The sequence below is a fragment of the Mesocricetus auratus genome, unplaced genomic scaffold (assembly GCF_017639785.1).
Source record: "Mesocricetus auratus isolate SY011 unplaced genomic scaffold, BCM_Maur_2.0 Super-Scaffold_6723, whole genome shotgun sequence".
Lineage (NCBI taxonomy): Eukaryota > Metazoa > Chordata > Mammalia > Rodentia > Cricetidae > Mesocricetus > Mesocricetus auratus.
Window position 1 is genome coordinate 9,321,008 of NW_024429183.1, and position 14,363 is coordinate 9,335,370.

At 42.5% G+C, this 14,363-nt stretch overlaps 1 protein-coding gene across 2 annotated transcripts in view; it reads right to left on the reverse strand.

Annotated features, from left to right (window-relative positions):
• Nucleotides 1-14,363, reverse strand: part of Wwox (WW domain containing oxidoreductase) — a 907,540-nt gene that overhangs the window by 850,419 nt on the left and 42,758 nt on the right. For both annotated transcript variants that reach the window (XM_005073062.4, XM_040736459.1), the window contains exon 5: nt 5,748-5,854. In XM_005073062.4, coding sequence (XP_005073119.1) covers nt 5,748-5,854 — 107 coding nt within the window. The remainder of the gene's footprint in view (nt 1-5,747; nt 5,855-14,363) is intronic.

Sequence of the window (14,363 nt, forward strand, 5' to 3'; positions counted from 1 at the left end):
AAGGTTTCATCAGCTCATAAAGTCCTTGAGTGGTTCTGCTGTAGGCAGAAAGCTGCTGAACATCTAGGGAACTTCTGAGCATCGTGACTGAGCACTCAGCACCATCACCTGCCCTTAATGTCGCACCATGAAAACAAGGTGTCAACTGTACTGAAAACTCAGCCATGATTGGTTTTGTGGGCCCTCTTTTTTTTTTTTTTGGTTTTACGAGACAGGGTTTCTCTGTATTGTTTTGGAGGCTATCGGTCCAGCCCAGCCTCGAACTCACAGAGATCTGCCTGCCTCTGCCTCCCGAGTACTGGGATTAAAGGCGTGCGCCACCACCGCCTGGCTTGTGGGCCCTCTTTTAACCCCAACACTCAGGAGGCAGAGACAGGCATGTCTATCAGACCAGCCTGGTCTACATCGTGAGTTCTAGGACTAAATAGGTAAGACCCTGTTTCAAAACAGAAAACTCTGAGCAAAGTGTCAGTGGCACATGCTCAACATAATATCTGGCAACAAGTTCTCCATATGTGAAAGTTCCTATTTCTGATGCCTGTCAATGAGGCTGTCAGGACACAATGCCATGAGAGCAAGTCTGTTTATCTCTAGGGAGATAAACAGACTTGGAACCAGCACCATCAACAACTGGAGTAACTTAACACTGCAGCATCATATCAGGTGGCTACAATCAACCCAGTATGTGTTCTCTCTGCCACATGCACATTCCATTACCGTCACGACTAAATCTTTTGTTTTTGTTTTTTTTTAATCTCTCATCTCCCTCCTTTCTCAATAACCACTGCTTGCTGTTCCTGGTGACTGAGCCCTTCATCGCCTTTCCTGGATATATGTAAAGGGAAATTCTTTGTAAATAAAAAAGGAAAAGCAACCACATAAATAATTAAGACAGCTTTCAAATGACAGTCAAGAGCTAATATGAAGTACACTGGAAAATACTGATCAACCAACTAAATGCATATCTATTAAAATGTAGGAGTCCAGACATAAAAAGTCAGGAAAACAATTCATTGTAATTCCACTTAAATAGTGTTGGTAAACATCCTCCTCACAGCCCTTCTCCCACTCAGACACTTATTGAGGGTAAGAAAAGCAGGCTTCACTATGCTCTACATGTGTACCCAAGAAATTATCTTCATCACTGTTATCAGTTCAAATAACTGGCACTTAGCTGACCACTTAATCTTGCTCCACCATATGTTAATATTTTATCTACATATAGTCATTGTGTTTACTACAAACCACCTATGTCTTGAAACAGACACTATAATCTGCATTTTATAGACAAAGAAGCTGAAATTTCCAGAAGTTCAGACACTTTCCCGAGGTCATAGTTTGTATCTGTTTCTAACCTTTGCCAATACACTACAGCTTTGTTTTTATTTTGATTATTGTGCATGCGTGTGTACCTGTATGTGAGTTTGTGCATGTGGGTGCAGGTGCCCACAGATGCCAGAGAAGGGTATTGGATTTCCTGAAGATGTAGGTATAGGCAACTGTGAGTTGCCCAATGTAGGTAGATGCTGAGACACAAACTTGAGCCCCCCCCACACACACACAAATACACACTCCTAATCACTCTCCAACTCTACAGTATATTTTTATAACAATGACACTTAGGCAGGAATGGGCTGCACCATTGCTAGAAAGCATCTGGATATGTGCAAAGATATCTTGGGTTGTCATGAGAAAAGAAGGTCTATTGTATTCACTGAAGTCCTTAGTAAGTTCAATATCAGACCATCTCTGGGCACTGAGAAGACCCAGTGTTGGATCTGGTGGTGCATTCCAGTAAGTATTCTCACCACTTAAAGACTAAAATAGGAATGTCATAAGTTCAAGGCCAGCCTAGACTACATAGTGAATACCCAGACAGAAAACATTACAGATTGAGAATCTGTCAATGAATAAGGAGATAAAAAAGGAGGAGGAAGAAAGGGAGGAGGAGAATAGTAGTTGGGAGAAGAAGAAGAAGAAGGGTATGGCTATGTTGACGTCAAGGAGTTGCTTTCTCTAAATATGACTGGTTCTGAAACAAACCATTTGAGTGTCACCAAAGGATCTAAAGCAAAGACTGCAAGTTAAGGATGTGACATCAAGGCAAATGGCATAAACAAGGGACCTGTCCCTGAGCTCATGATTTATGTGACTCTGGCTACTATCTTCTCTGACAGAGCTGTCCCTTGGCTCCTCTGTGAAAGGAAGAAGAATGGGTTTTTGTTGTTGTTGTTGTTGTTGTATGCCACACATGCACATAATACATGACAGTAATTCCATGAATGAGGGCTATCAGGTGCCCTAACACTGAATTGAGAAAATCATTCTACTGGCATTGGGAACATGGTGATCCTGGAAGGTACACTGGAACTTGGAAGAAAAAGCCTAGGTTGGGAGGAACAAGCTGAGTGGATAAAGAAACAAACTCCATCTCCAGATCTGAGCTAAGGATACCCACAGAGTCTTGGCACTTACAATCAATGTGGAGCCAAAAATACCCAGGGACTCTTGAATGAGCTCTTGCTGCAACAAAAAACCCTGGACCACTCTGAGAACCTCCCACAGGGTGGCAATATGTCTCAGTACACTCCCAGCGAGGTACAGATATGGTCCATCCACAGTAAAGTATGAATATACTTAAGCTGGCTCAAAGACTGAAAATCTGCAGTGGATCAAATTGACCTTGACAATACTTACTGAAATGCCAGATATAGTCCTGTGTAGAGATGTATGATGGGGGGGGGGGGCTGAAGAAAATCAGACAAGCAAGTCAAGGGTAAGCATGTGAGGAAAGTATGGTGGCCAAACATAAGCAAGGTGACTAGTAATGGGTCTCCACACTGCAGGGAATAAGGCAGTGACAGGAAATGGTAACCATGGTTATAGGTACTAAATCTGGGCTTCTGTAATCACCATCTTCAGAGAGTGAGGAATACACAGAGAAAAAGTACACCAGTGAGGTATGATGAAATGGTTGATTTCTATAGTTAAAATACCTCATGATGCAATTTCAGTATCTGAAACTACATGGGGGACATTAGTTTTCACTAATGTTTCTTGTTCCCAGGTCCTTAACTTCAATGTTTTGGGGTAATCATTCCTCTAGGATTGCTACTCCATATCAAGGAACTGTTTGGTGAAACTACACAATGATAATTCCCATCATCTGAAGCTGCCTCACAGGGACATAATTATGGCCTAACATGGAAAAAATAGAGAGTCAATGCTGGGTATCATTAAATCTTCTTCATTAGGGATGTACCAGATGTATTAAGAGACTTGCCCAAGAGCCTACAGCTCATTATGGCAGATCAGGAATTTCTGCCTCTATGTATCAAACAATAGTGGAATCAAGACAACTGTGGTGGTTCATGCCTGTAATTCCAGAACTCAAGAGACAGAGGCAGGGTGACTACTGTGAGTTCAAAGCTAGCCTGAGTTACACAATGAGACCATGGGGGGGGGGGCAACAGAGATAGCTGATAGCTAAAATGGAGAGACACAAAGATAGCTGATAGATCAAAGAGAGTTACATGACAGATAGATGATAGATAGGTAGATGATTGATAGATGATAGATAGGTAGATAGATAGATCATATAGATGAACATAATTGATAGATGAGAGATAGATGATAGATATAAATAGATGGTAAACAGATAATAGATGGGTATATGAAAACAGAGGATAGACAGATATAAGCTATCAAAATGGGGCAGATCAATCTGCTCCTGTGTAATCTAAGAAAAAGATCAATTTAAAGATGTAAAGCAATTTCATTCTGAGACCAGCTTCAATGTTAATATCCTTGTACAGTATACTAACTGCAGAACCACTGAAGTCACTGGAATTGTACTATTACAATTTAATGACACACTATGGACACCCCCATGGAGGGCCTCACCCTCCCTGGAGAAATGAGGGGATAACCGGGGGGGGGCACGGGAGGAGGGGAGGGAATGGGAGAGGGACCTGGAGCTGACTTGTGAAGCAACCTTGATTCTTGTCTAAATTTAAACTGGAAAATAAAATTTAAAAAAAAAACAATTTGAAACACAGTGAATTCAAACCAACAAAATGTGAGAAGCTGACCATCTCTGAGATACCATTTAAACTCTTCTACATTATCAACAGGAATGGACAATGTAGAAACACGTAGGTCACCAAAATTTTAACTGCACATGTAGCCCAGTGAATCTAGGAGCTTGTTGCTAAGATTCAGCTCCATGATAAGCTCATCAACTTAAATACTGAAAAAAGTTCACACACATTAGACCTAGCTTCACATGAAGTTATGAAAGAGTCTGATGCAGAAGACAGAGTGACACTGTATCACCTGTAACAGCACAAAGATACTAACAACCTCATGCACCCCAAATGATTAACTTAACGCTTAAGCACATTCTGGAACAGTATACAACCATTAAAGAGAATGATTTGCAGTGTTTCCCCCAAAGGGCTCATGTATTGAAGGCTTATTCTCTGAAGTAGCAGTGGTCATGTATGTGAATCTTAGGAGGACATGACTAGATCACAGATTTTGACCTCATGGATGGATGCAGAACCTCATGGCACTGTTGGGAGGTGCTGGAAATTAGGAAGGGAGTCTAGTGGATGAATCAGATCACCAAGGCATGAGGTAGGTGTCCTAGAGAGATACACTTAAACCCCAATCAGTCAGTCAGTCAGTCACAGCACTCCCTCCTTCCCTCCCTCCTCCCTCTTTTCCTCTCCCTCCTTCTGGCATGCTTTTCGTCCTCATGCCTTCTCCCATGATGGCTTGTCTCCTCACCAGCCTAAAAGCAAAGCAGTCAGTCAGCTCTAGACTGAAACCTGAGCCAAAACAAAGTCTCCCTCCTCCTGAGCTGTTTTTGTCAGGAACTGTACCCCAGTGAGCAAAGCCCTAACCCAAGTCTATTTAGACACCCACAGAAAGATCTTGTGGTGTATTAGTGAGACAATCAAAGCACAGAACAGCGTGCGCACCTGTTTGCTTTATATTTGAAACCTTTTTCTGGAAGGCTGCACAAAAAAATAGTTAAGAATGTTTACCTTTCAAGGACCCGGACTTTTTCTTTTTTCCTCTCTCATTCTGCAGGAAGAGAAGACTCATCTAGGTATTACCATCTGTCTCCCTTGTGAATCTCTGACAGTCCTTGAATTCTATGGGTAGGCCCATCTTCTGTGTCACTCCCATGCTGTCCACACAGCTTATCTCCTAACTTCATGGAGGCAAAGAGGACCCATAGGGAAGTGGGGGCTCAGCAGGAGGAGGAGGGATTAGAAAGGGTAATGGGGGAACAAAAATGACTAACATGTACAATATACATGTATGAAACTGTGAAAACTGAAATAGATGATAGACAGGCAGACAGACAGACAGACAGACAGACAGACAACTGCAGAAGTGGAAAAACAATGTCGTATGAGCACACACACTTCCCAAGTACATTTATGGGCATTGGCTGGCTATGTTTTATTTCTCTTAATAAAAGATTTAAATAAGTAAACATTCTCAAATCTCTGAGTAATAAAGCCGATGACACGGACAGTGAACTATAAACAAACGCATGGGTAATAACTGTCTCACTCATCCTTTCCTTCATGAAGCAAATAATGTGAAGATGACTTTAAAAACAAAGGCATTATTCCAAGAGTATTAAACTTCATGCACTACACTGAAACCTGTGTGCGCTCAGCCTGGTGTACATATTTGACAATTAAAACACAAATCAGCCAAGCACTTACCCATTCTTCCAAAATGCGGGACACTGCCTCGCTGGCTCTGCTCATATTCCTACAGGCCAGGATCACGTGTGCACCATGGAGGGCAAAGGACTTGGCAGTTTCGAACCCTGTGGTTAAAAGAAAAAGTCCACATTAGAAATGATGGTAATGCCAACATGTGCATCATAAAGGGCCATTAGTGGGCCAAAACTGAGTGGTTCCTAACCAGAGGTGACTCTGCCCCAGGGGACAGGGAGCATGGGACAGTTCAGGAGATACATTCAATGGGTGAAACTGGGCAGTGGAGTGTTAGTGGCTTTAGTGATATAATAGATAAAATATCTTACTTCAGACCAGCAGTTCTCTACCTTCCTAATGCTGAGACCCTTTAATACAGTTCCCTTTATTGAGGTGACCCCACAACCATAAAATTATTTTCATTGCTACTTCATAACTGTAATTTTGCTACTGTTACAAATAATAATATAAATATCTATAGTTTCTGATGGTCTTAGATGACCCCTGTGAAAGGGGCATTTAACCGCCCCAATGGGTCATGACCCACTGGTTGAGAATCACCCACAGCACAGCCCTGCAGAGTGATAGATGATAGATAGATGGATGAATAGATAAGTGGGAGGGCCTAAGACACATAAACAGCCACAATTGCTGGATGTGTAAGTTCTGGAAACACTCATCACAGAGCAGAGCATGGGGGCTTCTCACTAAACAAAGGGTCTAGTCAGTCATGGTTGGCAATGAAGCAATTGACTGTGGCCGGAACTCTTCTTGAACTGCGTTTTCACCTTGAAATTGCTGTATTTGTTGGGTTAGCTATCTCACATCCTGCTGTTGGGCTGCTTTGTCAACACGGGAGTCTAAAGGGCCATCAGTGGTGCAGAGAAGATACAAATGTAAGCCCAGGGACCACAAGGAGGTGGGGTAGTACATGCATGTAAGAGCTACTGCCTCACAGGAGGACCAGAGGCAGGCCTGCCTTCAGGAAGCTCAGTCTCAGGCACTTCCATTTCTGACTGCCCCTATCCAACTGAAAAGCAAAGGACAATGACATGCTCTAGAGAGGAAGAAGCCACCATCCAGACTCTCAGTTATCCCTCCAATTATTTCACATTCTCGTGTAAAACCTCTGGAATGAGAACCTAAAATAGTAAGACACACAAGAGGACAAGATGTTACAAAAGGCCAGAAGAGAGAAACACAGAAACAAATGCACAGGTGATCACCAAGGATGGATCAGAAATGGTGGCTGGAAGCACTAAGGTTAAGAGTTCCAGGAGAGGGAAACTAGAGAGAGCAGTTGAAAGCACTTGTTGTTCTCCCAAAGGACTAAGTTCAGTTCCCAGCATCCACATCAGAAGGCTCAGACACATGTGACTCTGGGCCCAAGGGATCTGATGTCCTCTTCTGGCCTCTATGTGCAACTGTATGTATTCAAGTGCACAAATCCACACCCACACATGTACATAAACATAATGTAGAAGTATATAAATGGGGTCTGAAGAGATGGCCCAGGGGTTAACAGCACTGGTTGCCCTTCCAGGGATCCCAGATTCAGTGCCTAGCACCCACATGGCAGCTCACAACCATCTCTACCTCCAGTTCCAGGGACCTGATGCTCTCTGATGGTTTCCATGGGCACTAGGCACAGATGTGGTATACATACATACATTCAGGCAAGATACTCATACACATAAAATAAAAATAAATGAATCATTATATCCTAAGCAAAAATAAATAAATCTTTATAAATAAAATCTCTGTAAACTGTAATAGTGGTTTCATCTCCAAACCCATCCAGTCATATACATATGCATGTTCAGATTTTGTTTAGTATTTTCCTAAATTTTAAAATATTTTTTAAAAATTAAAAGGACTACAGATCCCACAAACCCTAAAGAGATTCTTTGAAATGTTCAACTATTCAGATGATAAATTTTAAAAGGCAAACTTCTTTAAAAAATACTACTGAAAAAAATATGAGGATAAACTAGAAAACTGAAAGGGTCTACATATTTTAAAAAATTGAATCCACATCTCAAAATCATCTAAAAAAAGATACCAAGGGATGGAGAAACACAAAGAGAGAGAAGATTCAATTTAGTTCTAGAGTTGAATGCACAGGCACTGCTCTAAACAGCAAAATGACAAATACTTTACAGGCATGGTTTGTTAATACGAATGTTCATGCACATACGTGTGCATGTGTGTTGCACACCGAGGCCATCAGATCCCATGAATCTGGAGTTACCTCTGGTTGGAGCCACCCAACAAGGGTTCTGGGAACTGAACCATAGTCCTCTGGAAGAGTAAGAAGCCCTCGTAACCATTAAAAACATCTCTCCAGGCCCAATACCACATTTTTTTAAGTTACAATGAATTCAAACCAATAGTTCCTTTTTTTACAAAAAAAGTTTATATATCTTATTCTAATAATTATTACATGGATATGTATATGTGTGCATGCATTGGACATCAGAGAAAGTTTCATTCTATTTATTACTGGTGTATGTGTGTGAATATGCATGTATGTGGATATCAGAGAACATTTTACTCTATTTACAGTTGCACAGATGGGGGTGTGGCACACATGCATATATGTGGACGTTAGAGAACAGATTTCAGAACTTAGTTCTCTGCTTCCACTGTGGGACTCAGGGACCAAACCAGCTCTGAGGATGAACTCAGGTTTGCACAACAAGCACTTCTACCCACTGAGACATCTAATCAGCATCCAAAATGCCCATCTTAGAATCTATGGTAGAGGGAACACTACAGCCCACGTGAAGACAGCACGAGGGACCAATAACACCTTCATCTGTCACCCTAGGACTGATGTGCACACAAGATCAAAAAAATGACAAAACCCCTATCCCTCCTAAATCTTCATGTCAATGCAATGACCAGAAATATTTTAATTAAATGGTAGTAAAATATAAATCATAGAAGATGGCAAGCACAGTTCCCAGACATTCCTTGGAAACCATTTTGTTTTGTTTGAGACAAGATCTTGCTATGTATCCTAGGATGGCTTGAAACTCACTATGCAGCCCAGGCTGGCCTCAAACTCCAACTCTCCAAGCTCTACCTCCTAAGTTTTGGAATGACAGGTGTGTGCCACACTAAAACAATTGTATTATTTATGGATGCAAGGCCAGGCAGGTGGATGCTGTATTTAGCTCTCCAGGTTAGCAGTAAATAACATCTCGGTCTGGTCATCTCTGCATCCCAGAAGCATACACTGAGGAGTGGATGGCTGACACACACTGCTAAGGGGCCACAATGCTGTGCAGCTTTGAAATAATCCACCTTGTTTTCAAGAGCAGCCCTGATGAACCGGTGACTGGCTCTTTAATAAAGACTAAATATTTAAATCCTATTAAGAATACTACTCACTACAGTTTAGAATGACACTGCTTAGAAATCTACAGGGAGAAAACATAGCCTTTTCCATCACCTTTTATTTTCCCCGACAAACCTTGTAAGTCAGGCTACCTCACCTGACAAAACGGCCTACCGCATAGGACCCTGTATCACTGAAAGCTGGGCATCCGGTGTGATGGCAGCAACAGGCTGCTGAGGCAAGCGTGTACCTTCTCTGCCTCGGGTACATCGTGACTGGAACTACGGCTAAGCCATCTGTCTCTGTGTCTCGTAAAGCTATTCTCTGGACCTTACATCTCCCTTTATCTAAACAGAGCTGTACACACAGCTAGTCAACTTGTCAAAGCTATAGCCGACAAGTCCGTTTTCTAATCCTTTACAACCGCCTTTGGAGCAAAAACAAAGCAGGAGATATTTCAAAAGATGATGGTTTAACAGCGAGGACAATAACACGTTTATAGCAAACCACATCTCTAGAGTATGGAGTTTTATGAATTAAAAAAAAGTTTAATAACATTACCTACTGCTAAGTCCTGGGTAAAGCCCATGAGGACAGCATCCCTCACGCTCGTAACACTGCGGCTGATGGCCAGCTTAATTAGCGAAATGTAGTAGTGCTAAGCCAATCCTGCATGGTGCCAAAGTTGGTGCAAAATAATGAAGGCAATGGTTTACTAAATTTAATAACCTGATTCATCTTATAAAAAATTAACTTCATGACAATGTTTAAATTGCAGCAGCTTAACCACGAGGAGATGGCCAGTGGGTGCGGGAGAATATTTAACGCTAATAATATGAAGAGAATAAATAACGGAAGTCATTTTTAAACAATGGGCAGCAAGGTCTCCTAGCATCTGCAATAGGGGATCTGGTCAAGAGAGCTAAGTGGCCATGGGGGCTTAATACCTCATCGTTTCAGGTTTTAAGTTTCAAATACAAATCTCTAAGATGGAAAAATGTACCCCCAAAACTAAATGCTCCCTTAGCCTACACTAGTTTTCATTCTCTGGGATAGAAGCTACAAAATGGGTAATTATAGAACAAATCAAGTGCCCAAACAGTTCTGTTTGCCTCGTTGTCTTCAGCCACCTTTCCCAGTGTCTCCCCCTTTCTCTCTCACTGCCCCCCATCTTTTCTTCCTAACTGAATTAGCTGCAGGGTCAAGCATTTCTGAAGGAGCCTATGATGAGAGCACTGGAGGGCTAATCACCTTGATGACAGACAATTGACTGAGGAGCTACTGGCAAACAGGTGAAGATTGGCATCTCAGGTAAGCCAAAGTGAACTGCCACCTATGCTGTTGGCATTTCCCACCAGCCCAGATGGATGGTTCACTCAGGTCTTGTGTTGTTGCTGTAAGCCAAGTCCTTGTGATATAGCCAAGGCTGGTCTCTAAATCACGATCCTCCTGCCTCAGCCCCCTAATAACTATTATATACAGGCATGGACACTGAACATAACTCTGTGATGGCTAATATTGATTGTCAATTTGACAGGGTCTAAAATTACCTAGGAGACAAACCTTTGGCATATCTATGAGAGAGTTTTTAGACTGAGTAACTGATGCTTGAGAACCCAACCTACAGTGGGTGCTATTACTCCATGGGCCATGACCCTGGAAAAGAACAAAAAGGAGGAGTCAGCTGTGTGTGAGCATTTCTCTCTCTCTTCTCCCTATGTATACAATGTGGCCAGACACTCACAGCCTTGCTGCCTGATCACCAGCCACTTACACTCTTGCTGCATGGCCACCAGCCACTCCTCATGATCACCAGCCAAACTAAACTCCCTCCCCTAAGTTGCTCCCTGTCAGGTATTTAGTCAGAACAGCAAGAAAACTCATGTTCCCTCACCTCAAAATCTTAAAGACTATTTCCTGTTGACCTGTTTGAGATTTTATTTAAGCCATGCCAAGTCCTACTCTGCCAAGCAAGAGATAAGTACTCCAGCTATGCCTAGGGAAGCCCAGTAGTACTCAGCTTTGCTAAGGCAGGCACAGGCAGACTGACAAATCAGGGACCTTCCATGCATCTGCATGCATCAGAATGTGTCATGGTGTGGCAGCAGGAACCCTGGGTCAAAAACTACATCAGGACTGAAGGAGATATGGAAGAAACAGACACACAAAAAGGTGCCAGTAATGACAAAAGACCAGGGATTGCTGAGGAGTATCGTGGAACAATATGGAAGAAAGAATGGAGACTAAACTGTGCAAACCAATGGACAGCAGGATGTTGAGGAAATACTCTGGACAGAGTGCAACACTGTAAGTTATTACTACCGTAATTGTTTTATCCAATTAGAGCCCCTCCACTGGCCAGGAAGATAATGAAGTAGGTACAGACAGAGAAGAGCTGTGATCACCCAGGTGGGGGCAAAGACCCCTCTTATGTTGAGTGGCTAAATTTGTAAATTAGAAAACACTTGGAAAACAGCTACAAAACATGGCAACTGTCTAAATGTAGGCTTGAGTGAGCATCCATGAGGTACTAGAGACTCTCCAGCAGTGTGGGTGCACCTAGGCTTGAGTGAGCCACCAGGAGGTACTAGAGTTTCTCCAGCAGTGTGGATGCGCCTAGCTACTTGTTTGCATGAACAGAAAACACACAGGGAGGGAAGGTCTGTGCTAGAACAGGTGGCCATACAGACAAGCACAGAGCTGCCCACAGATTCCACAGGCACAAAAGACTGTCCAGGGAGGGAAGCCAGACCCAACAAGTCCTGACAAGGTGACATGGACATGGGCTCAAAGAACAAGGCAGTTTCCTTCACAGTGCCAGGAATATGCTTTCTGGTTGGAGATTTTTAATTTCTTCCATATTGTGAATGTACTGGGCAGTGTCCCCATTTACTGTAAATTATGGTTTTAATTATCATTTTTATTAAGATGCCCAAAGGAGTTGGGACTTACGACACCAGTAATTTCTAATGGGCTGTTATTATTAATTTATAATTGTGGAACACTGGAGACAAACATTACTTGCAACTGTATGCCATTAAAAGGAAACAAAAATGGTGGTGCAACACCCAATGTATGCCCACACATATCAAGAATAGACCACTGATGCACTCTTTAGGAGTCAAGCCCCCACAGGCCTTCATCATGTATAGAGCAGAAAGACAAGCCTGAATCTTTCAAGTGACATTAGATTTCGGAGCAATTTAGCCTTGGAGTTATTGTTTAGTTTGGATGTGTATGGGTGAGTGTGCACACACAAAATAGAGCATGTATACTTCAGAGAACAGCCACAGGTCCACTCAGAGGCAGAGTCTCTACTGATCACCACTGTGTACACCAGACTAGCTGGCCCGAGAGCTTTCCTCAGGTCCCTTGTTTCTGCTTCCCTCCTTACCATAGAAGTACTGAGGTCATGGATGCTCAGTACCACCCAGCTCTTATGGGTTCTAAGAATTCAAACTCAGGTCATCACCCTTTCGTGTCAAGCACTTTAATCCATGAGGTCATCTCCCCAGCCCATATAGTTTTTGTATGAATAAACCAGTAGCTTGGGCTAGGTGTGTTGCTCTAGAGTAGACTGCTTGCCTAGCATGTGAGAGGCCCTGGGTTGTAATACAAACAACAAAAACAACAACAAAACTGGTAGTTTTAAGGATCTGCAAGAACTATAGTCTCTAAACAGATTTAACTACTGTAAATGAAATTATAATGACATGACATTGACTACTACTTCTCCCAAGGCTGCAGAGGGAATTCTGAGACACAGTTATCCCAGAGATGAAGCCAATGCCAAGAGGAAGTGATAACCCACTTTGCTGATTCTGTAGTTACCTGAACTCCCTGCAAAACTCCTTGCATAATCATGCTTACCATCCACACCATTTTAATTGCATACCTCTGAGTTCTAGTCACACATCACTCTCACCAAACAGAATACACAGTCGCCAACTCTTAATAAATTACATGATATGCACCATCTCCAGAGAAATTAAGTCAAAACCATCCCTGCTTTGGAAATGAGGCATCAAATACAGCCAATAAGAGGTACCTTACAAGCTCCAATGCTTTTTCCACACCCCTCACAATGTAGCTCACCAGAAGAAAGATATCACTTTAAGAGATGAGAACACAGAGTAGGAAATGGGTTGATTCACTAGGAATCTTTTTTTCAACATCCCCAAGCTGTATCTCTATGATTTGGGCAATACTGTACCAGAATGTTTTGCAGTGTTAGATAATAAATTGCAAGTGACTGCATGAGATCTCTCAAGAGGCAAAAGTGACCTCAGGCTGGCTACGAGTGCTGCCACTGGTGAATAAGTTCTCATCTGACCTGCTAGTGACAGTCCTGGTTAGAAAACACTGTGAGAAAAATACCCAGATATCACAATTAGCCCAGTCCTAGACAGGCCCAATGAAGACACATTCTGTTATTGCAACTATGTTGAACAGTACCTGAGTTGTCAGGGTGTGGGGGAAACAGACAACCTAATGTATTAAATGGAGAGGGTATATTAACTGGCTAGACACCTCTGGAGGAAACTGGACATATCACTTGATAAATGGGCATGCTCTGTGTCCCAGCTATCCCATGACTGGAAATTTAGCCTTCAAATAGACTTGTACATATGCACAATACAGTGGGAAGAACATTTGATGCCACATTGTTTGTAAGAAGCAGAAAAACCATAATCCACCTAATTGCCCATCAGTTAGGCTGAATCAACCAACTAGCATGCAGAGATTAAAATATATGTGTTGCACTTAAAAAGAATGGAATGGGGTTGGAGAGATGGCTCAGTGGGTAAGAGCACTTACTATGCAGACATGAGAACCTGAGTTCCAGTTTCAGCAAAACGCTGGGTGAGCATGCATCTAGCCTCTAACTCCAGCACTGTCAAAGGTAGACTGGGGGTCATCTCCAGGGCTTAATGGAATACAGCTTAGCTCCAGCTTTGGATTTAAAGAGAGAGACCCCTGCCTTGGGGAGATGATAGAGAGTCATGGAGATCTACCTAACATCCTCCTCGGGCTTCTGTGCATGCACACACACAAGCACAGCCACAGAAAATACATTCATTATATAAAACAGAGTATGGAGGAACACTGCCTGTTGGCTCATCCTGGGGCTTCCTCGGTTTCCCTTCTAATACAGGCCAGACCCACCTGCCTAGAGATGGTACTCACAGTAGGTTGGGCCTTCTCACATCAATCATTAATCAAGACAATTTCTCGCAGACACGGCCATGGGCTAATCTGATCAAGGCAATTCTCTC